The 25,924-nt window shown below is 37.2% G+C and overlaps 2 protein-coding genes across 18 annotated transcripts in view; one reads left to right on the forward strand and one right to left on the reverse strand.

Annotated features, from left to right (window-relative positions):
- LOC126852520 (cAMP-specific 3',5'-cyclic phosphodiesterase) overlaps positions 1-16,418 on the forward strand; it is a 337,802-nt gene extending 321,384 nt beyond the window's left edge. For 15 of the 16 annotated variants that reach the window (XM_050597394.1, XM_050597401.1, XM_050597402.1 and 12 more), the window contains 5 exons: positions 8,218-8,311; positions 9,495-9,724; positions 13,431-13,694; positions 13,902-14,001; positions 14,185-16,418. In XM_050597394.1, the coding sequence (XP_050453351.1) occupies positions 8,218-8,311; positions 9,495-9,724; positions 13,431-13,694; positions 13,902-14,001; positions 14,185-14,996 (1,500 nt within the window). In that variant the 3' untranslated portion in view covers positions 14,997-16,418. Of the gene's footprint in view, positions 1-3,272; positions 3,815-8,217; positions 8,312-9,494; positions 9,725-13,430; positions 13,695-13,901; positions 14,002-14,184 lie in introns of those variants that run through there. The other variant, XM_050597404.1, reaches the window with a different exon arrangement.
- A 2,196-nt stretch (positions 16,419-18,614) lies between these two features.
- The window catches only part of LOC126852543 (uncharacterized), a 242,805-nt gene continuing 235,495 nt past the window's right edge, over positions 18,615-25,924 (reverse strand). For both annotated transcript variants that reach the window (XM_050597449.1, XM_050597450.1), the window contains 2 exons: positions 24,083-24,286; positions 18,615-23,767 (listed from right to left, as the gene is read on the reverse strand). In XM_050597449.1, coding sequence (XP_050453406.1) covers positions 23,658-23,767; positions 24,083-24,286 — 314 coding nt within the window. In that variant the 3' untranslated portion in view covers positions 18,615-23,657. The remainder of the gene's footprint in view (positions 23,768-24,082; positions 24,287-25,924) is intronic.

A 25,924-nucleotide genomic window follows, 5' to 3' on the forward strand; every position in this document is an offset into this window, starting at 1 on the left:
CAACGATCGATAATCCAAGCCACTTCTCACGCGGGACATTCATGTTTTTCGTCACCGAGGCGTTAGGTGCATCGATCGTGTCTTCCTCAAGCTAGGACACACGTTGTTTGCTTGCGTGTTAATGCGCGCCAATAATGCGTGCCGTGCAGGGGCGTGTTTGCGCGCGGGCGAGCGCATAATGCGGGGGACGCACGCATTATTGGCGCTTTTGCAAAATTGTCACACTTTCGCTTCTCGCCAAGCGAGAGGATGCCACGGTATGCCAAGCTCTATTTTTAATACTTCGAGAGTTCGTTGTAACGTGCATAAAGAGAGAGAGATTGCCTCGAGTCTCACCGGGATGACGAAGACAACGCTTTCGTTTTCGCGAAAGTAAATTAGATTTTTTTTTTTAATTTACGAAGCTCGATATTTGCCTGGATTCTTCCACGATTGTGTAGAGGGCAAATAACTGTGTGTATTCCTTTTCCTGAAGATTTAAGAGATGCACAACAGCATCTTGGCGATAAATATTTCTGTTACGCATATTTCTCGATGCATCGTGACGTGAAGGTATAAAAGTGAAATGAAAGCGAAACACACTTTAGTTTACATGTTACTTCGACATAAACCATCAATATTGATAAGTAGTTATTTGGTTGTGGTTTTTCTGAGAACTTTAAATTCCTTTCTTTCCGCGGAAAGTTTTATATTTAATGAAAAACTTTTAAAGAGACCAGTTCAATTTTTTTTTCACCGTGTATGCAAAAATCGGATATAATCTCTTGGATTTCTTTCTTCGTTGCAGGGAATTTTGCACTTGAAGTAAACGTGACTTTGATACAAGTATTAATCATAAACTGTATTTCCAACTATATTTGCAGTTCTAGAATAAAAAATAATCAGGAATTGCAAATTGTTTGCGCTTTACCTAGAATTCACGCCCACGCGATCTTTACGTCTCTGTGATGTTTGCTTCCGGTGTATCTCAAACTCTTTTACGAATACTTCAAACAAACTCTATCTACGCCATCGCGAATCTCTTCGAGAAACGTGCGTTTCTTGATAAAAGCATAAGCATAATATAGGTTTCTGTATCTCTAGTGTGTTACACGCTTTGATAATGTCTCCTTTACGTATAAAAGACATATAGACATACAGATTCAAATACTATAAATAGATATTGTAGATAGATACTATAGATTCATAATTGATAATAATAACGTATAAACACACACGTATCATTATATCTTTATGATTACCTGAGAGACTGTTGTATTACAACAAAAATTACACGTCCTTCTTTGTACAAGCTTGCATAAGCTAATTAAATATTCGTCATCAAATGATTTATGGATCTCAATCTCAGAACAAAGGGTGGCATGATGAGACCTTTTACATCGTTAAACATTAATCACGCTATAACGTAATACTCGTTTAATCACACGCTATAATGAACGTGACAGCGATGCATTTATATAATGCGATTTTCATCGCTAATCGCTTAAACTAATGTGTGTACATGAAATTTCGGCTTATAGCGTCAAGGTTAGATCGTAGCTAGTATCGTATCAAAATAAAGTCAGTGAAGAACGCGCATTAAAGTTGGATAGGACACTCGATGAGGACAGCAACTCTAGACGATCCATTGAACGTGGCGCGTGCGTTGTGTCACGTATTCCCGTGCAATTTCTCTAATTGGCAATTATCAATGTAATTGTTGCGCAGCGAAAAATTTTATTTTTTTTTTTAAATAAATTTTGTAAACGAAAATCCACAAATATTCTCACTGATAATCTATGTTGCCTATTTTATTATTAATTTCTATTTGTTTAAACTTCGTAAATTTATTTTTCTAGAAAATAAAAATAAAAAGATATCGTGAAAAAAAAATAAAGATATCAAGTTACATTTGAGATAGAGGAGTAAGAGGAATTTTTTGCTTTGAAGAAAATTATTTTTCCTGAGAAGAATAATACATATGAATATATTCCTAGAATTCGATGATATGTTAAATAGCAGGGAAAAATTTCGATATGTAATTTTCTTCGAAGATTCATATCGAAACATAGATGACGAGGTTCGAGGTAAGTGGCTGGCAGCATTCACACTGAATTCATCTTAAGTCCAAATTTATCCGCGCACTCATTGTTGACGAGCTCTGAGAAGTGGAACGAGCTTAAGTATTCGAAATATGTTATATTAATAAAATATATTATATTTTGTTTATTAAAACGGAAAAATTTGCATTTATTTATTAAAAAATAACTTCTTATCCACTATTTTTATTGTCAACCTGGGAGTGAAATAATTAATGAAACATCCTAAACGATTTTTCATTGTAATAATTTTGCATGCCTGGCGCGTGTCATTCGGCGCGTGTCAACTGACACGTGTCTATTGATGGATCCCTTTGAAACTGATTCCTGTGCGAGACAACTCTGCACTATTCTGCATTTCCACATTGCTCTGGAGTAGGATTGGGAGATTATTGCAGCAGGCTATGAGTTAGATATTGCTTCTGAAATTAGCTTCTCCTCGCAAATTCTGCAATATTGAAATTACATGCTGATGAGACGATCTTGGAAAATTGAGATATATTGACATTTGTCTTGTAATATATAATCCAAGTGAACAATACTTTTTATTTTCAATTCCTTTTCTTTTTTTGATGATCAACAATATTTCAGTGAAAGAGTGATATCAATTTTTAGAAGTTATTCTTAGATAAATCACACGGATATATCTTCTTTTAAAATTCTTGGTTCAATTCTTTTGATTCTATCATTATCAGAATTTTGAAACTCTTAGAGAGTTTATTCTTAAAAAACTCTTAAGAAACTCTGTTGAATCAACGTGAGATCCAAATAACTCTGATCAAATTAATTCTCTTGTTCTACACTCACATAGAAATAAGATTACAATCAGAAAGGAAAATGTTAAACCAGGCTTAATTGATTTAGGAGGTCGATATTAGTGATGTTGCAGCCTCTTATAATTTACATAATTCGCTTCAGTGTGGGATATAAATGCAGGAGTGATGCGTCTGTCATATGGCACTGCACTTGTACCCGTGGTAAATCGCTTGTTCCCCGTTTTTCACGCTCCCCACTCTCATCGCGGCACTGCAAAGTGGAGCGAAGAGAGACACCGACACGCGTGAAATGCGAGCGGGAGGGAGAGCCAAAATGAGCAGTGGAGAGACGGGACTGACACGCGGAGAGCGGCTACCGCCGTCGAGATAAAAAGCCTGGCCTTCCCGATTCAGGCGCGTAGACTACGTTTAGCAGTCGGACGATCAGGCTGTCGAAGCCTCCGGCCACTCGCCCAGGCGTTTGAACCTGCGAGCTTTGTGCAACGTGTCGGTGAAATCAGAAAGTGCTCCCGTGACTCCTCTCTCTCCGCGTCACGCTCCGGAATCGACTGGAACTGGAGCAGTTCTTTGCCCGATACGATCACGACTCGCGTTGCTCCTCGCTCGAGGAACTTCCATACCGGGTAGTCTGGAGAATCGGCGAGGATTCGATCCGATGATCCACGAGACCCGTCTCCGATTAAATCGATCTTCGTTAATGTCAGTGTCCAAGTAGACGTTCGTTCGCTCGTAATTGTCGAGCGCAAACGCAGGGACCAGTGACACTTCCTCGAGTTTTTTTTTTTCTCAAAATTTTCAAGTGTGAAGCTGTGTATTGGCAGCTGAATAGGCCGTACAATGATACCGCAGATGACGAATGGTGAAATGAAGACGGGCAGCATGGACAAGTCCGCTAGATACTTCAATTATTTGAGGACACTAGCGGATCTTACGGCAATAGCTAGCATCATGGCGGTGCAGGTAATTTCGCGATTATTTGATACTTGATTTAATCTGCATACATATTTGAGCGGACATTGATTTCTTCAGATCTGACGTATCAGATTTGAGCCGGCATATATTTGGATTTTATTCCAGAAACTATAGCGATAAAATTAAAATTACATTTCAATTTATAATACATACTCAATAAAAATAAAAAGATACTGAATAATATATTAATAATTATTATATTCAAGTTATATATGTATAATTTTTGACACAAGACTTCATCAATTTCGATGTAATTACTTTTAATGAGCAAGTTGATTACGTAGCATTTAATTAATGGGTATATAATCGAGGAAGTAACTGAAAGAAAACGCAATATGCCAGTGTGTATCTATGATATCCCATTTTATCAAGATTTCACCGCAACGACCATCTGTCACGGTAATTCGGGCAAATAAAGGCGCAGCAGTATTATAATATTTCGAAAGACGTTTGACCGCGCGGCAACATTCCTGCTGTTGTCATTGTAATCAACGTATGTTGCAATGGAGGTAATAACGAATGGCTGATGAAATGAATTCGGCGATGCATTTTCATGGTGTGTGATCTGAATTCTAAATTATCGCACAATCATATACACCGGTATGAAGAATGATTCGCGAGACGACAGGTATATTCATTATAGATCATGTTATCGGTAGCCTCACGTGTCTTCTGTCTAATAGCTGTCAGACAGCGTATCAATACTTCGAATCTTATCGAGAAAGTTTTCTGCGAAAACAGCCTTCGCGAAAACTGTTGTTCGCGGCGTTATTATTATCTCGGATGAGGGCGTCGATTAATCTCGATTAGCAGTCAAAATAATTAACAAGTGGATCAACTGGGAGCAGCTACGATTGCGAAAAAAGCGCGGAGAAATCGTTTATCTCTCTCGATCTTGACAGATACATCGAGCAAAGATCACTGATTAATCGCGTCACTTTCCAAGAATTGCTTTTGATATTTGTTTAAAAATTTGCTACACATCGTAAACTATTGTGACTATTGTGTGACACATCCAGTTTTTCATAAAAGATTCTCTTTACAGAATTATTAAATCGCAAAACTGAAAAATGTTCAATGATATGACGAAAATTAACAGAACACGATATAGGCTTTTCTGCGGATACGATTATCCACGAATGAACAAGCGGCAGATTGTACTTTCGTCGAACGCGAGACTCGAGGAGATACGGCAGATAAAGTTATATCATAGGGTCAAGCAATCGTCGGCCTTAATTAACGTCGATTTATTCGCGCCGTCATAATAATGAAACGCAATTGCGGTTTTATCCACGTAGCGATAGAACACGCTCAATATTATAGCTCACGTTTCCGCGATTTAATATTCTGTCCGTTCACGGTCCGGTTCTTTATACTTGCAAATATCCAGATGAAAGTATTCGAATGCTTCTTATGCGAGCTCAATCAAATTTGATGGGATATGTCGGACACATTGATGTGGCATGCCGGATACGAAGGCTTGCCTTACTTTTCCTTAGCAAAGATTTCATCTTATTAGAGATCATATCAAAGCATGGAGCAGAAAATAGATAGATAGCTTTAGAGCATAAAAATTTCTTGAAGTATAAAAAATAGGATAGAAAAATTAAATAACTGACAGAAATGAAAATAAAAGAAAAGAAAGAAAAATGATCACAGAAGTAATAAAGGATATAAAGAGAAGAGAAAGAGATATCATTTTCTGTTGAATTAAGATGATTAAATTACCGAGTAATAATCTAGAATTGATAAAAGACGAGATTAGCGTCCCGTTAAACGGGATTTTTTAAATGAAGATAATGAATCATGCGAAACAAAGTACGGTTCGATTACCGCTACTGATTAATTAAGTGTACGTCCAAGAGTAGGAATACTGAGGAATGTCGTTGCAATCTTGACCTTTTGCGACCTTTCAATGAAAGTTCATTGATAATTATATGAAGGAAAGGTGATGCGCAAATAGAACGTTGACGTTGCCACATTAGTTCGATTAATCCCCTTTATCGTGCATGATTTACGTAGATCACGTTAGAAACATTTTATATCTGCATCTCGATACTTTCTCGTAGTTTTAGAGAGAATCATGATTTTAATATCATTAAATGATTTTTATTTATCTTATCTGTAAAACGAATTAATCACATTGTAATTATCAATCTTATCGTCGTTTTTTTGGATTTATCTGATTACATCGATGCGATTTAATTACGTTATGACTGCGTCAACGTAATTTTTAATGACGTAATCACTTTCGATAATAATCAGAGTACTGTATATTAACCTCATTTTGACATGAAGTGAACAAGATTTATCGGTCAACTTGCCAAGCCTAAATTTTAGAATTAGAACCTCGATATCACGATATCTACCTCCATGTACAGATTTTCGATAACGCTTGCAATTAGACTAATTGTTAGATAATCGATATCTCACATACAATGTTTCGCTTTTAAAGCGGTATATTATTGCAGAAGCATCTCGTTATAGAGAGTATAATTGTACTAGGAATTATAGCGGGAAGATTTATATTCCGCAAATAGTGCCATGAATTTATGACTGCTTTGCTCGTTCGCGAAATCCAGACGTGACTACCTAAGAAACGAGATTGCTCGAGCCAAGCGTTAGTTTCGCGACACAACGCGTTGTGTTTGACGCGTGTCACGTCGTTAAACTAGATTTCGATTTTCGCTGGATTTGTCGCGCCTTGAGAAAAATCCTATTGTGCCACCTTGAATCGGAATATGCATTGCCGCGGCATGTAAGCACCCGCGTCAAATTTATTATTCGCGTGTACACATCACATTTTACTTTTATTTTTCTTCCATTGACCTACTTGAAACCTCTCAAAATCCTCTTTATCTTTATGGTACCGCGCAGAGGAAGCGCATCATGTTTTGAACGAATGAGACGCATTGTGATAAACATTATGCCAATATTTTATGAGAGCAAATAATTTCATGCTCTCTCTCTCTCTCTCTCTTTCATCTTTGAATCGCAGCGATAGCCGTCCTCCTTTCAAAGTTTCGCGAGATAACATATCATGCGTTGAGAAATGGCAAAATATATGGACCCTGTAAAACGTTTTGAAAATTACAGTTATTTAAGAAGATAAAAAAAAGTATTACATGATATAAACGTATAAAAATTATTGATAAAAGGACCTTTGAGTCAACCTGACACGCCTCTTTTATGTTCTTGTCTCTTACAAGGCTGTTGCAATTGACGTTTCTTCTATGTTTGTTATTTGAAGACTTTTCCAGAACTAATTGTAGGAATTATCGACAACTAGTTAGAGGACAGTAAGAAAATTGCCGTATAAAGTATATATTTATAAAAAATATGGCGATTCGCGAACGTTATATGTACTCTTATCACTCGTTAATTCTCCTTTGGTAGAGAAGCAAGCGTACGATAATTGAACTAATTAGTCTGATAATGCGAGACATTTATCTATTTTCATAAAAAGAAGGTCGAATGTCACCGACAAAATTCGAAACAGGATGCGCGGATAGAATCGAGCAATTATCGAATGCAGAGGAGTCAAAAAATTATTCAAGATAGCGTGACAATTTTTAATTTTATAGAATTAATAATTGTCATTTTATTTTTTTTACTAATAATCAAGATAATGAAACTTACAAAACAAAAGTGCAAGCTAAAATGTATTGCAATTAACGTATCATATTAATAAATCCTCGGGTCGTTACTCCCGCTTGCGTAGCTCAACATATATGCTTATATATTTGCGTAAATATAATATATTTGTATTTGTCGCAAAGATGATATGATAGTGGCTCCGATAAGAGTAGAAAGCGCAAATGCGACGGAGGACCGGCATATTATTTGGTGAGAGTTTGCGTTCGTTCTCTCCGTGCAATCCAGGCGATACGCACAAATGTCGTAAATATTCGTGACGAGATAAGGATAGAAAATCACGAGAATGAGAGGGGACTTTCGCTGGCTGGTCGTTCTGGCAGATTATCGAAAATCCGAATATTGATTCTTCGTTTCTTTTTCTTTCTACTTTTTAATTTATCGTTATCCGCTTTTTCATGTTAATTGTAAATCCTCGAAATCCTTCCATAAATGTATATCTAGAGTAATCGGTTTAATATAAATAATAGATTTTATCTCAGGTAATCTAATTAAATTTTTCTTCATCAAATTATAGAGAAAATTAATATTCTTTTTAATGTAAAATATTCAGGTCTGATCTATATTTATTTATTTATCGATACAATGTACGTTATAATCAATAATTTACAATATACGTTATAATTTATTGATTTATATATTTTAGAAACAAAATACATATCCTTGATAACTATTTAAAATTGATCTGACTCTCTTAATGATCCGCTTCCATTTTTTTTTTTTTTTTCTGATTACAGTTCAAGAGAATGCTGAACAAAGAGCTATCGCATTTCTCGGAGTCCTCCAAATCTGGCAATCAAATTTCGGAATATATCTGCAGCACCTTCCTTGGTAAGTATAATACGATCCTTCCTTGAAGGGTCATTTTGTGACGCACGCGAGAGATTATCGTAATAACACATAAACCGATGAAAATTATAAGTTTGCGTAGGACATGGGAGGGAGGGATAAAGATTGACGTATGTCGTTTTTCAAAGAAAAGGTTATATACGTTTCCGTGTAAATGCCAGAGGAAACAAATGCCAAGAAATTCGCGACAATGTGTCTAACGAGGTCATCGCCAGAAGGCGAGTTTTACGGGTGCAATAAAACGAGCGCTCTTACGCATTAAAAGCCCTTGAAAGACCGTAACCGGTATCACCGTGACCATTCGTTCTGGTAAGCTCGCTTTGTCCGATGAACGGCTCGGTTGTGATCGCGCACGGTTTATCATCAGCGCAAAAATCATCGCTCGATCCCTTTGTACTCGAGAAACGCAATGCAGAAGACACACTGTCCGATAAAGGATACGATTTTCTGCAACGATGCGATATTTTATTGAATATCCTTCTGTCTGCTTAGTCTTTAACAGAGTAATCCTCGTCTGCGCTTCTTAATTTCGTTTACGACGCTGATTTAATTACGTAGCTTCCTTAACGAATTTCGTTACGTAGCTTCCTAACGAGTTCCGTTCGACCGTCGGCTGTAAAGCGAAAGTTTTTGAAAGAAATCGTAACGGAAAGAAAAGGAAGGAGGCGCGCGCTTTCGAAATGAACCGAACACATTCGATGATGCAATTGCATAATCTTACAGTGATAAATTTCTTTCATATTGTTACATTATATGACACGGATTATCAGCCATCTGCTGTTCGACACGAACTTATCGGTCAATCTGGCTTACAAGCTGATAAATAAACGCAGATAATCTACAATCAGAGACATAATGCAGGTTCATTTGTCATTTTAATTGAGCATCCAAATGCAACAATGATCGTGCAGTGACAAACGCAGTAGAATATCTCGTTCTGTGTATACAAATTAAATCTCTTTCAACGTACTTCTTAATAAATGATATTTGTAAATCAATTATTTGTGTGTGTGTGTGTGTGTGTTTGTTGGTTTTTACGTAAATTCCAGAAATACATTAATTTTTTCATGAAATTTTGTTACACAATATAATTTGACATCATATTTTTTTTATTGTAGTATAATATATAGTTGAAAGTTCACGTCGCTTTTTGCCCTCATCCTAGACAAGCAGCAGGAGCTGGATTTACCGTCTCTGCGAATCGAGGATGCGGTCGCCGCTACGGGTAGCGTGGATGCACGGGCGGCGAAGAAAAAGGATCGTGCGCAAAGGGGCCCCGCCGCCATGTCAAAAATCAGCGGCGTGAAACGGCCATTGACACACACCAACAGCTTCACCGGGGAGCGCGTGCCGCTTCACGGGGTAGAAACACCGCACGAGGAGGAACTCGGCAAGGTAAGCCTTTGATCTTTAATGCCTTCACCGAGTGTATCGTGAACACATGTTTCGCGTATATGACAGGTAGCACAGCTGATTTCTAATTTGAGGGCTCGTTAGTGTAAACGCGGCAAGATTTTAAAAAACAAAATTAATTATAAAAATGCATATCGCATAAGGACGATATCATATCTATCTCAAAATTTGAGAATCGCTAAAAGAAACGTCTTAGTCATAGAAAGAAAACGGAAGGATGTTGTAATTCAAGAGAGAGCTCGTAAAAAATTATTGACCGTTATGTAAAAGAAAATATACACATATTTCAAGAAATGTGTGGAAATAAAAGTCTTTCGTATCGATTAAATAATTGATATATTATTTTCTATTTGCATTAATAACGTTGTCGATTGATCTGACGACTGCGATTTGCATTTAGGGTAAAATGTATAAGAGAGAAAGTTCACAGTCGAATTTTCATGTATTCATATTCATAAGATAGATAATATTCATCTATACATCTTCAGTTCTATCCGGATTCGACAAATTCGCATATTTCGCCCACGAGCGATATATTATAATCTTCTCTCTTGGAAAATATCTAATTATATTGTCAGATATTAACGTGGCTTTTGATACAATTTCCCGGAATGATATGCACCCACGTGCCGATGCTAAACTGATTACGGGGCTCCATAGAATAGAGATTTATTTAACTATGCAAGATTATATTAATGGCAATCTAACGAAGGAGCACGTGTAATCCGTTATATATATATTATTGTTGCAAAACTCTTCGAAATATATAGAAGTATTCTTAACAGAAAATTTATAATTATTTATAAAATGTAAAGTATATATTCATATATATGTATATATAAAACATGGCTTTAATATGATTATTGCTTGATAATTGCTTGATAATTAGTTTCATAATTGGAAAAGCTTGATTTAGTTACGAATAAAAAACAAATTTTACTAAAGGAATCTTTAATAACTACGTACACAATAATCATATTGAATCTCAATAATCAATTATCGCGATAATCCTATTAAAATCATACAGTATATAATTATTAACAATCGTTCCGTTTTCCGACGACTTCACAATCAAAATCCAATATCGAAATTGACGAATAATGGATTACACGTGTCATTCTGTCTTATTAACAATGAAGATGTTAGTAAACAATTTACGGAAACTAATAATTTAAAAATAATTTATTATAATTTATATATATGTATACATAATTTAAATGTTTTTAATTAATATAGAAGTATAATCTCACACACGCGCGAAAAACGCATTGATAGTAATATAAAAAAAATTTTAATTAATTATATAGGAAATAAAATCCTTGGAGAAAGGGGAGGAGGAACACATATCATATTCTATTAGATTATTCCTAGGTTTGTCTTTTAATGGAACAATCTTCTAAATATATACTAAATAAAGATTCTTTCGCACAAATTTGGTAAATTTATCGCGGTGATTCCATTTCTTTCCGGCTTTTTTTTCCGATCGACGCACAATATTGGCAAGAATTCATTACGAAACCGAGAATTCCATAGTGTTTTTGGCTTTTATCTTATTTCGATTTATATTATAGAATCCTATATCACGGTTTGCCAATTGTCAGCGCGTTACAATATCGGTTTCGGAAAATTCCAACGACATTCTTGATACATTACATGCGAATAAGCCAACCAAATATTTATAGTACATCCGCTTTTTGAAAGCATTAGCCTGCACGTAATAATGACATAACGATACGTCGAAAATATGCAAGAGAGAGAGAGAGAGAGAGAAAACGAGAACAAGGCAGAATAAGAGGGATTAGATCGTATCAACAGCGGCACGATCTTGCGGATTAGAAAGACCGGTAATTAAAACGTTTCGCGCAAAAAGTTTGCGTTATATCATTAACTGTGTCGAGTCTATATTGACTGTGCGATGTGCTCGCTGAACTTTCATCACGCTTCTGGATACCTTGGTACGCATGATAATGTCACGCGACTGTCGCGTTTTATTTCGCCGTGCCGTTCGTGTCATTTCAATTTCACGCGTGCGTGGGCACGATGAAAGTCACTCGTTGAATATATCCGAGTTTATTCATTATAAAGAAAGTCCCACCAGAGCAAATCGTCGTCTTCGCTGTGTCATTAAGGGCTCCGCTGAGGATCAAACCGAGGAAGAATACGAGTTTGTTTTTAATATCCGAGTCGTTCAGCAAAGCAGAGTTTAATGGATTTTGACGAGTTAGAGCTCGAATAACCGAAATGTATAAATGGAACTTTGTTTCTCATCCTTTTTTTTTTTAAGTGGACCTTAATATAGTAAAGAATTTATTGACTTGTGCGCATCAGAATTTATAATTCACCAAAGATACTTTTCACTGAGACACGCGTCTTGAAGTATCCTTTCCTGATATATCATATCATATGCATATTGATATCTTTTCTCGCTTATTTTTTTTTTTTTTTTAATTGACTTTGATTATTTTTCTGGTTTCGCTGAGAGGAGTACGTGCGTCGGTCGACGTAGAATAAAATTTTTAGAAAGTGAAATGTTTACTCTGTGGTATGATTACGCCGATTACAAGGCCGGTTATATTTTAACCGGTATTATACAGAAACATTTGGACCGAGGTCACGTCATTTCGATAACCTGAATAACTCGAGCGATTAGCGACGCATCTTTTGCGGCGGAGACGAAAGAGAAACTGATGTGCGACTCTTCAACGAGAGCGATATCGTGAACTTAACGTCATCCATGATAAACTAAAGGAGATTTGGCGAATATTTTGAAAAGTATCTGTTTTGATTTCGATTAAATATCGCGTCAAATAAACATCGAAAATTTCATTCCTTTTTGTTCTAAAAATTCTTCGTCCTTTTATTATACATTTTCTTAGAGGTTCTATTTTTATGGGAAAAATTTTAAAAAATTTCCATTATAATAAAAATGAATTTTCTTAAATGAAACAAGAGAAAGAAAACGGCAACTGTATTGATAAACATTACTATTCTGCATATTAATCAGGTCTCTTGTAAGAAGACTGTTGGCGATACGCTCACTAAAATAAAGTGCGACGCAGACGTGTCCTTAAATGGCTACGTGATCCTGCAGGTTTTCCTAGACACGAACTCATTTTTTTTTTCATGCCTACGCAGTAGTGATTCAACCGTCTCAGAATGTTGCTTTAATGCACCTTGAATACTTCATTTGGTGTTCGAGTTGATGCTTCCCACGTGTATTGATTCGAAAGCAAAAAGCTGTATTATTAACAAAACTAAGAAGATAGAACAATCATGGTATTGTTATTTACTCAATTAAAATTTTATATATCATTTTATATATTTACAAACAGTTTTAGTATACCGAATTATGCATTTTTTTCTTTTTGTATCAGTACTTAACGTACTCGTTTCATTTTTATCAAAATTTGTATCATTACCGTTGTAAACAATCCTGAGACTTTCTGTGCAACATTGATTATCACTCTACGTTTGACCTTTTAACGATAACTCCGGACATTCACATTATCTTTATGCCGAACCACATCGACTTCTTTCATTTAGTAAACGTCTATCCGCTGCGATATAATAATTGTAATATATCACTTCAAAATAAAACATCTAATTAGTGTATCTTACGCAATATCGATATATGTATATGCGAACTATTGGGTACCGCATATTTATGTTTTTACATGATTACTTACAGCTGCTGTCGGACATCGATAAGTGGGGCATCGACATCTTCAGGATAGGCGAGCTCAGCAACAATCGACCCCTCACTTGCGTGGCGTACACGGCCTTCCAGAGTCGAGATCTGCTCAAATCGTTGGCAATACCGCCCAAGACCTTCGTTGCTTTCATGATGACCCTGGAGGATCATTACGTGAAGGATAATCCCTTCCACAATAGCCTCCACGCAGCTGATGTGACCCAGTCTACTCACACTCTGCTCAACACGCCCGCCTTAGAGGTCAGTATAAAAGTAATATGTATTTCGAGTTTGAGTATAGAACTCGAATAGCTTGTTACCTACATGATAAGCTACCTACAAATACCTTTTCCATTGATGAATGCGAGATATTTATTTTTCGTAAAAGGAAGAATCGAGATATGAAAAGAATAATAATTCTTCTCTCTATGATAACTCATAAGTGATGTGTTGTCTATTGTATTACAGTCCGTGTTCACACCGTTGGAGATCACCGCTGCATTATTTGCGGCTTCTATCCATGATGTAGACCATCCAGGACTCACGAATCAGTTTCTCATTAATTCAAGTAAATATCGACAGTTTATCAAAAGTTTTGTTTCATGTAATAGTAGTTCGTTATTCATTCATACTATGTGAAATATTAAATAAGGAATAGCGGGCTAATTAGAGATCTTATCATCATTTTCTATTCTTTTGTTTCCATGATAATGGAGAGAAAATTAATGATTCATTTTTCTTTTTTTATTAGGCTCTGAGCTCGCGCTGATGTACAATGACGAGTCGGTACTGGAGAATCATCATTTGGCAGTCGCATTCAAGCTTCTGCAAAACGAGGGCTGCGACATATTCGTGAACATGACGAAAAAGCAGCGTCAGACTCTGCGAAAGATGGTTATCGACATGGTACTCTCGACGGACATGTCCAAGCACATGTCGTTGCTGGCCGATCTGAAGACCATGGTGGAGACGAAGAAGGTCGCTGGTTCCGGCGTATTGCTGCTCGACAACTACACCGATCGCATTCAGGTGCTGGAGAACTTGGTCCACTGTGCCGATCTATCCAATCCAACAAAACCGTTGCCGCTCTATCGACGATGGGTGGCTCTGCTGATGGAAGAGTTCTTCCTGCAGGGCGACCGCGAACGGGAACAGAATATGGATATAAGTCCGATGTGCGATCGGCATAGCGCCACAATCGAGAAGTCGCAAGTCGGCTTCATTGACTATATCGTGCATCCGCTATGGGAGACCTGGGCGGATCTAGTGCATCCGGATGCGCAGGAGATTTTGGATACTCTTGAAGAAAATCGTGATTGGTATCAATCGATGATACCGCCCTCACCGCCGTCCGACGAAACGCAACAGCCAGCAACGAATGAAAATCAGCAACAGCAGGATAGAATACACTTTCAAGTGACATTGGAAGAAGGCGACGAGACCGGCGAGACGGTAGAAGGTGGTGATACCGGCGGCGGTGATGGCGGCGGTGGTGAATCGACATTTTCCAGCGAGGACGCGGGCGGTGAGACGGAGGAGAACGCCACAGAGGCTGGGATGTGACGGAGGCTCGCCGGAATTTGCAGAAAGTTCCATGAGAAGGTGCATCAGAGCTGGTGGCGCGTGCGTCAGTGACATTCGCACTTAGCCGCGCCTAGCCGCTGGTCCCTTTGTATCGACCTATGCCGCGTTGGCCGGACCACGAGAGAAGGCGGTTGAGATGACGGGAGCCATCTCGATCGGGCAACAAGAGATAACGTCCCGACGACGACGGAACTATGACGGAGGTGCGAAAATGGCATTAGAAATCGCTATGCCTCGGCTGGACCGAGACGAGCGACGCGAAAGCAGCACGTTTTGCCGTCGTCGTCGTCGTCGTCGTTCTAATTTCGTCTCCGCATCTCATTTGAATTCTATCAAGCGGGAGGGGCGAATCTCTTCACAAAGTACCTGCGCAAATGAAAGCGGCAGCTGTATGTTTGCGATATATATCGAGTGGGTGGCAAGATGTTTTTTTTTTTCTTATATACACGCACACACCGAAGATGATGTCGATTGTGGGACGGTGATTGTCCATCGTGTATTGATCCATCATCTATTTCTTCGACATGTATATGATGAAGATATAGCCGCCGTCGAAGGCTGGAAGAAGCCTCTCTTCCAAAACCATGCAGGATCCTTAACAACATATCAACAGTATATACAATGGATTCTAGCCGAAGCATATTAGCGAACAGATCGATGTCACTGTCTTCTTCTAGAACTTTCAAACGCTGCACAGAAATTATCGTGATTTGTGTGAGTCAATTAAGATTTATTTGCATATGACGAAAATTCAAAACGTTCATCAATTTGTTTCTTATATTACGACATCATATTGTAAATTCAATAATGCATTACAATCCAATTTTGGGAATAATGAAATGACTATTCAAAATTATATATGCGATATCGAACGGATCGAGCACGCATTATCTGATATACGGAGAGAAATAAGTCGGACGAAATATAGGAAAAACAATTATACGGATACTTAGTTATAGCTAGGCGTTCATCCTTTTGGTTTTTCGACGGTTATTGAAATAGTCACCTACTTATCGGTAGAGAGAAGGATACCTGTCTTTTTAATCGTAAGATTCTCTCATGTTCGCTTTGTAGACGTAGAGAAGTTCGTAATTGAATTATTCGTAATCGAAAACGAGAATCCAGAAGTAGCCGCGTGTCTATAAAAAAAATGCTAGAGCAAACACGTAGAGTATTACTCACCATCTACATGATTTATACGAGAAAGGAGCGAGATAAATTCGCTTTTTTTTCCAAATCACGTAATCAATGGGGGAGCACCGAGCAGCAAAACGGGAGGGAGGAAGGCATCGAGATAAAGGGACAATTAATTTTAATACACAACTATGTCGAGAGCTGGCCTTTTCAGTTTGTATTAAAATTAATTACCGAGACGCTTTCTTCTTGCGATATATATATATATATATATATATATATATATATATATATATATACACACACAATATATACACAAAAATATACACAAAGAAAAACACACACACACACACAGACATATACACATCTACAGATACATGACACAAACGCAATACGTACAACTACAATGCGCGCGAGAATATATATATATCGATAGATGTTTTTAACCAAAGAGTAATATAAGTGATTGTTAAGTTGATTGCCGAGCGTGCCGTTCACCAATACGTCTTCTGGCGACCAATATTCCAGCGACGGTGAACGAATCGTTTTGGAATCTCGCGTGGAACGTGAGAATGAAGTCATCCTCTCGCCACGATTGTCCGTGAATCGCTCAAATTTGCAAAAATTCGTTCGGTATTCACAGCGCGATCGAGCTCCAAACGAATTTGGAATTTATCGCGCCGATAAATCCGCCGTTCAAAGGCTCGAACGTCCAACGCCAATCGTCGTGCTTCTTAATGTACAAAATTGACGACACACCCCACGAAGAATTATTCTCTTCCTCCTTTTGACTAAGCCGCACGAAGATATTTTAATTTCGTCGTATTGGTGAAATGGCGACAATTGAGCGCCTCGATAATATCAGGGAAATGAATGTGAAACACGTCTTTTTAAGTGACCGAGTCGTAATAAAACCGAAGATCAGCCTAAAACAAAATTAACATTATATTACTTAAGTCGTAAAACTTGCCATCGACTGTGCGAAAGTGAGAAATTTGGCATACGAGTCTGATTAGGCGTGTATAAGCGGTGATAGCTCGGGCTCATATAATCATACATTTCTTAATCACGTTAAGGGAATTACCTTATAATCGCATAACAAAAAAGAAAAAAGAAAAAAATACTACGGAGAAAGCAAAATCTCTATGTGTGTTGTAGACAGTGATCTAGTGAGTGTTTTGGTGCTGGCCACCAAGTTTAGCTTGTAAGATAAACTCCGAGGTTCACGAGAGTCCGCGACTACAATTGTTAAGTCAAGAAGGAGAGTTAACTTAACGAAGTTCTTAGAGCGTAAGCAACGAGGTTATAATAATTATAATAATAATGTAATAAATAATTACTGATAATGGTCATAATATTAACAGTAATAATAATAATTAAAGCGCGATAAGAAAGATACTGATTTACTAATTAGCGTTAACGATAACACTCAACTACGCAAACGAATCGAGATTACGTTCGCTTCACGAAGCAACGTTGTTTGAATGAAAGGAAAGAGGAGAAAGAGGAGGGGAGAGAGAGAGAGAGAGAGAGAGAGAGAGAGAGAGAGAGAGAGAGAGAGAGAGACGATGAAGTGTTATCGATGATGTACCTCTGCACCGACGCTGAATTGGAACTCGGCGAAAGTATTCGATTAAAAGGTGATCTTTTTAATTATTTAGTGCGGGTGCGCCTTTGATTGTATTTTGACGTGGACGAGCGGAAACGCACTCGTTCTTTTTTCCGTAACGTTTTTCTTGTCGCTCGTCTCGATGGATCTCGCGGGTATGCGCGCAGGTACAAATATAAAAGAAAGAAACACGCCACAAAATACAATTTGTCATACAAATCTCATTGAATTATATTGTGATTTATCGTATTTCTAAAGTATCGATATTTGATCTGTTAGTTGTTGGAGGGATTTGAAAAAATAAACAGAAAGAGAGAGAGAGAGAGAGAGAGAGAGAGAGAAATGTGAAATAAAATTATATAAGGCACGCGAAGAATGACGATTCAATGTTTTTGCGAATATAACAAATTACATTGTAATTCAATGAGATGTGTGTAACAATATTTAGTAATAATAGAATTATATAATGATGATGAGATGATGAGGAGAGAAAAATAAAAATACCTTGTTTGATTGCTGGACAGTTAAATGAATGTATTAATATCGTGTAATCGTCGTACGAGATATATGTGTAATAAAACATATTTATTGTCGGAACTTATACCCTTTCTTTTCTTCGTGCCATTGCAACAATTTAGAAAATTATATAAGTACGTGTGATTATAAAAAAATATTTAAAACACGTAAAACTTTTGAATATTTATTAAAAGACTATCGCATGGAATAATTTATATAAATGATTTTAAATGATAAGATAATAAATCTCTAAATTTGATATAAATTTATTTACAATATTTTAATTTTCAATTTATAAAAAAAGAATAGGAGACGATGGAGTAGAATAAAACCACGGATTCGTCTTAATTTATTTGTAAATATATTATTAAGTATAACATCTATAATATAATAATAATAATAATATAATAATGAAAAACCATTTACATTAATAGGTATCATTGTAATATTTTAATCCAATAGTAAAACACTCAGTTATGTATAGATTCTCGATAGCTTTCAAGCGTGTGTGGAGATTTTTAGAGTAGTAGTACCATCAGATCGCGCGTGTCACGGTGCAAAACATTTTCGTCGACTTTCGTCTGTATAGTTTCTCCCTCTCTTCCCCTTCGTAGTTACATACAATAGTAATTTCAATAAGACCGATCGCCGCCTCCCCTTAACTTCTCATTTTATTATCCATCCATACGCACGTACATAAGCCGACATTCCTTAATGAAAGGTGTGTATCAGGCGACTTTACACCGTGAGAGATTATTCTTAATCTATCGTCGTTATTGCGGGTATATCGAGATGCCTTAAGTTGTGTACAGTAACGCTGGCCTCCGATCGAAACTCGAAGAGCGCCAAATCACCGAGCCGTACGCTATCGATAAGGATAACACGTATCGCGAATCGTAACGGAAAGAGGAAGCTTCGAGACACATCCGGATTCGTTCGCGCGAATAAAAGTGCCTAGTATCGCGTAATCGACTTCGAACTTGTTCGAGACTGGAAGGCCGCAAAAGGAGACATTCTTCGTTCCTCCTCGATTCCGCAAATCAATTCGCATGCTGAAATATCAATAAGCGGCGCCCCGTCCTTCTTTTTTTCTTCTCTTACGAAAAATAATTAAAATTACCAAGTAACTCTCTCGCTAAGACTAGAGACGGTAATAGTCGTTGTGTCGTGTTCTCTACAGGTAATAACGTGTGCGCGTGTGCAATTACATTGCAGGAGGGCAGGAATTGAATCCTCCCGCGCATTTCGCATCCTAAATATTCGGATTTAATAAATTTGTTTAACCGCTCAGTAAACGTCACTTATTGTTACATTCTTCCTCATGCGTCAGTAGGAATAATATCGAATTTTTTTTTGGCAATCTTGTTAAACATATTGCATGTTCTGCCTGTGTGTATGTGTACTCATTTTTTTTTTTTTTTTAAGAAAAATCGCACACATAAATTCGAAACGAGCGATGAAATGAAGAAAAGGTGGCAGTTTTCTCTCGCGATTTGACACATTTGATTCGAAAGTTTAAAAAAGGACGATGCAAAGTCGAATATCATTATTACAGGATGACAGAGGCAACTTAATAGCGAACACGAGTGCAATTACACGTACTATACAAGGTAATCACAAGAACAAAGAGACTGTTCCTGTCGACGTATCGATTCCAAAACTTTACAACAATAAAAACATAGTATATATATTTTTTTTTTTCACAATATAATTTATCTTTAAATATTTTTCTGTATATTTGTATATATAACTATGTAACCTTCGATATAAATACCCTGAAATCTACACTCTCGCGATCTATCATAAAATTGAATTCACCTCCAGCTTGTTCTCTTTTTTTTTTCTTCCTTCTTTTTTACATTATGAGTATCTCTCTTCGTATCGAGACGCGAGATCTACACTCGATCGTATTTGTCACTATTCGAATCCTTTAAGTCTACTATGTACAAGTAATTTCCCGTAGCTTTCAATCCTAAGATGCAACCTGAATGATGGTCCGCAAGATGGTCCGTATATTTCTGTATTTTGCCGATACAATACCAGGTAGCTAGTTTCGTAGAACGCTACATATTACGGGACATTAACTGACAGGGCGCGAAGCGTAAATGTACGTATCTCGAGGATCACGGTTGCGTCTGAGGAAAGACAATAGCTGTACTCTTTACGGCAGTTAGAACAGCCGGCGCTCTGAAATCTATCGATAACGTTCTCGGAGAAACTTCGCACGCAGTTTACCATCCCCGATTACAGAGGATGCAATCTCGTCAATATATATTAAGGGAGACATAATATACATTATATAAATCCTTTACTGTAAAAAAAAAATTAATTTCTGTCGCATACGTGGCATATTCTCAAGGATCAAGCATAGTGAGAAGCAATCGTTTGAAAAACTGCCTTTTTGATCGTCAACTATATCCTTATCTCTCTCTCTCTCTCTCTCTCATTGTTTCCCTACAGCTTGTTCATTTTATCTAATAGTGTACAATTTATAGCCAACATTGAATTGTCGCGTAGTATATTTATAATATTTATATTTATATATTTATTTGCGTATATATCTACCTGTCCCCACAAGTATGTATATATATAATCGATTAACATACGCAGTCGAATACCGTTCCCGCCCTCCGTTTTGCGATCAGAGAGCCCGTAAGTAAAATATTTCGAATAAAAAATATGTATATTTTGTCGACACATTGATTTCTGTTGGAGAATCGTATCAAACGATCGCACTGTCGCCGTCTTATAATTCTCTGTCTTCTTTTTATACAGTATAATTCTTAATGTTTTAATATATATTTAAAATCAAAATTTTTATAATCAATACTTAATTAGCTCGATTAATCAATTTTTTGAAAAATCTCTATATAATGTACGAAATATTAATTCTGAAAAATCACAGAAAATTTAGAATCTATTTTGCTAATTTCAGACTCTTTCAGAATACGTCAAACTATCTTCAAAAATCATATAAAATTATAAATCTGAATTTCTAAAAAGAAACTTGAAAATTATTTATCGCAACTTAATCTACTGTCTCTTTTTTCTCTCGATAACGATATGTTATATTGCAATGATTTTCTGTCGCATGATTTAATAACTAAACCGAATAATATATTAGTTCTAAATTGCACCTTTTTATGTGTTATATCTTTTCAATATTTTAATTAGTATTTTATCAAACAACAAATTCTTTTTTGCGGAAAAATTCCGATTGAATTAAATTATTCAAACATTAACCAAAAACATTTATTAAAGCTGCTTTTTAATTTTGCGATTGAACTTCATTAATCATGCACACACATTAAAATTATCGTTTACACATTTTATATTTTTACATCAAAGAAAGTTTGGTTGATTGATTGATTTAATATTTCATATATTTATCTCAGAAATTATTACCAACCGAAATCCTTCCGTTGGTACGTTTTCGTTTTACGATTATTCGCAATAGGATTCGCAATAGGAATCGCAATAGGAATCGAACGATCGAGATTCCTCGATTTCACTTTACAGAAACTTTCGATGGCGCACAGCCGGTCTCGATCTCACATTTATCGCACGAGGATTAAAGTTCAATAGCGGATCAATGTAACATTTTTACAGACAGCTTACAGGCTAAACGCTCCTCTGATATAACTATCTCTTCCGCGAGGTGTACAAAAGAAAATGAGAGATTCGTTATAGGAGCAAGGAGTCCGTTTTCTTCATCCATTATTCTGTCTTATCGTACTAACAGTGATAGTAATAATAATTACAGTAATAATCGTTCGTACGGCTTTTTCCCTTCTTCTTTCTTCTTTTTACATCCTCTGCTTCAGAGGCAAAGAGAGATTCGTGCCACTAATAGCTTTCAATAGAGATGCGTATATAATTACAAGTTGGACGTGGCAATTTTTTTTTTATTCTTCCCTAAATAAATACATGTTTCGTTCGCGCTTAAAAGCGTCGAATGTGTCCTGCGAATGTGGCAGCGGCTGTGGAGCTACTTCTAAATAAGTGGTTATAGGTCTATCATGTCCTTTCTCTCGCGCTCTCTCGCTCGCTTTTATTTCCTCTCAATCTATGAGCAACACTCGTATCGTATAATATTGGCCCCAGCACCCTTATTATTCTCTTTTATTATTATATCATCTCACGCGACGACTAATACAAGCGCAAGAAAATTGCCTTATATATTCGAATAAAATTAGATAGTAAATAGTTTACACGAAAATAATTTTTCTTTTCGAGAAAAGCTTGTGTATATATCTAAAAAAAAAAAAAAATAAAATCGAATAAAAGAGTTTTTACAATATATTTGGCTCTCATAAAACAAGATTAGACGATGACATCTCATAATGAGATATCATTCTTGAAAGATGAAAGCATGAAATCTCGGGCCCGAGTGCATTGTCCATTATTTCTGGTCTCGCGACCTCGAAGGCAGCGTTTTTCGCGAAACTCAATATTTGCATCATTAAGTCGTCGTTTCTCGCATCTTCAAAGGCAAACGTATTCCGTTATATGTATAGTAAACGCAAATCCCACGCCGATTCTATCTATGAAAACAGCCACCACGCAACACGCTCTCGCTTTGCGCTCTTGCCAGGAGAAAACGTAACAAGAGTATTCTGTTACACGAAAACGCAATAAACGAGCGAGAATGAATTTCGGCATATTTAACGTGCTGTAGCAATCACGGTATTCGAGCGTGGTAATGACAAGAGCTAATTTCCGTAATTGCAGTTATTAACAGGAGTGGAACGAGAGGGAGGGAATATATATTTTCTGTAGCCGTTGCATAAAATCACATTCTCTGCCAGTAAATTCCTATTTAATTACAATTTATGAATAGGTATCGTTATATCACAATAATGCGAAGTTTATTAAATGATTATGTTACCATTTCGTAATATTCTTATTTTCGTAATACGATAACAAATTTTCTCTCATAATGATGCTTTTCTCCAATAATATCATCATCATCATCATCTCTCGATCGATCTCTCGTAGCGGTAAGGAGAACGTGCACAGGGAGATCGTATTTCGTGGATGCATCTCGATTTTTTTTTATGTACATACATTCGTAAAGCCTCGCTTCCGGACTCGGCACTGCCACATTCGCGGGCCTGGCACATGCATCTATATATTATGTATATATATATATATACCTTACCCGTTTCCGACTTGTCTCTTTTTTTATTTCTCTTAATCACTTCACTCGCCTCACACGCCGCGCTCGCTTATATCCTAAGATTGATTATTTAGTTTTACCTCTGTCTCACCGCATCTCCCAGAACGTTATGTATATAATCATCACGAAAACGCAAGATCGCAATAAAAGTCTCTTTCAACTATATTGCCACGGATGTGTGGCGCGTCTTGGCTCAGTGGCATCACCTCGCGATGTATCTGGCGAGGAACGCGCCGAAGAGGACGATGTAGAGAAGAGACGCTGGCATCCGAAGCGCCCACGTGGTCGCCGACGAGATGTCGCCGCATTGAGCTGAAAAATATGTAATTAATTTTTTTTTTTCATGAAATATATATGAACAAAAAAAGGCATAGAAGAGATAGAAGTTTGAGTTGAATGAAAAAAATTATTTTGTCGAGTTTAAAATAAGAATTTTGTTAGAGAAATTTTTTTCAATTAGCAAGACTTTCCTTAGTGGATGTGGCCAAAGTTGGCAGTTTATATACATATAGTGTCGTTTAAAATAAGAAGAAATTATAATTAGAAAAACGTGGAAGAATAAAAGAAGAATTTCGCAAACTCTCGCACGTGGAGACGCGTGTTGCATTCAGAATTAACAATGCTCACCGTACGACGTGAGGTTGACCTGCCACGAGACTGGATGGCGATGAGAGGCCCTCGGACAGGAAGCGAGATGGCCCGTCACCGAGAGTTCACGACTTCCTGTTGTCGCGGCGGACGCGCTGTAAACGAGGCAGTAACGTCCGACGTCGGTGCTGGCCACCAAGTAAGCGGTGTCGTTCTCGATCCAAGTTCCGTGGCATAAGTACTCTGGAAACGAAACGTCGACATCGGCCGTGAGCGGAGCGAGAAATGTTCGGAAGAAAAAAAAAAAAAAAGAAAAATGCTCGCAAGTTATTTTCCGCGCGATAGAAGCCGAGCTAAGAAGGGCGTCGCCGCAAAGTCGCATTAAACTCCTTGATTTTTTTCGAAGTGGCGAAGAGGTAGAGTGAGATTACGAGGCACGGTAATAACTTTGCACTACGGTACAAAAGTTTTTTTTTTTTCTTTTAAAGACGATTTCAAGGAGACGACAATAACATGCTAAATTATGCGGATGCGAATCTGACAGGGCGGCTGAAAAAGGTCATAAAAGTCATTAATGAGATTTGAACCATTCTTTGCTACTGTCAAGTTTGTTCCTCGAGAAAAATATATATTTTACGATATATTTAGAATATAACGAAGAAAAAGAAAGAAAACATAGTTGTGTGTGTTGTATCTAGAAGTTTATTAAATAACATTAAAAAAAAATTGTACTAAATAATTATACATGAAAAAGTGTATAAAGTACCTTGTTTTATGTTGAATCAAGTACTCTCTCGTCCGACTTTCTCGATGTTATCACACAACTTTGAAGTTGCAAAAATGAATTGTTTCATCAGATGCTGTGAATTTATCGCTCATAACGTTTTTACAACAGTTTCGTTTCGCCGGTGGACGAGATAACCATAATCCTTCAACCATTCAATTAACGTGTCCGATAAAAAGCGGGAAAAATGCGATTCGATCGTTTCGAAAGCTACTTTTATGTCATCATTTCAGGCACTTGCTCCCGCGCGCCTTCCGTAACAATGCGCGGCGAGAACGGAAGAGGAATAAACGAGAGTTATAAATCCCGCCGACACATCGATATCAGGCGTGACGTTTCGAGCGACGATACCCGATCGTACTTGCAAGATAGTAAGATGAGAATTTACTGCGGTCGCTCGACAGCTCGTGACTTCGTGTAAAAGAGGAAACGCGAGACCGCGCGTCGTGTTCAACGATGGGTGATGGCACCCATCAACGGTAAAAAAAAAAAAAATAATAAAAAATAAAAAAAGAACGCGATAAGCGACGTTGACGTATCAGAATAAATATAGAATTTTCTACCTGTTGTTTTGCAAAGGTACGACGGCTCGAAAAGAATTCGATTGCGTCCACCGCATCGCGTATCTATTTGAGAAAATAGAGAACGAGCTCGACAGGAGTTAAAATAGCTTTAAAAAATGAAGCTCTAAATTCATCGATAGTTGAGATAATTGAAACACGTGTTCCCTAGATTTTTAAGGCGCGATTAACGATTACAGTCGCGACGTTCGTGAGCTCGCGAGACGAACCAACCGAAGACTATTTATATGAAGTATTAATGGTTGTTTTGTCCTCTTATCGTCGGTATCCGTGTCTCGAAATACAATCCCCCGTGTCGATGAGTCGCGAGTGTCTGTAAATCCTCGGTTGTGTCAACATGTTTCGGTACAAATCGTGCCGCTAAAATAATTCTCGGCTGACAAAATTCCGCTCCCCACCGCGTACAGGATTCTGTAACGTATCAACATATTTCTCTCGCGGATTACAGAGATACACCATTGGCTTCGCACGCGTGTTACGCATTCGCATCGTTTATATTCGCACAGAGGATGGGGA

Source organism: Cataglyphis hispanica, chromosome 10 (assembly GCF_021464435.1).
Source record: "Cataglyphis hispanica isolate Lineage 1 chromosome 10, ULB_Chis1_1.0, whole genome shotgun sequence".
NCBI lineage: Eukaryota > Metazoa > Arthropoda > Insecta > Hymenoptera > Formicidae > Cataglyphis > Cataglyphis hispanica.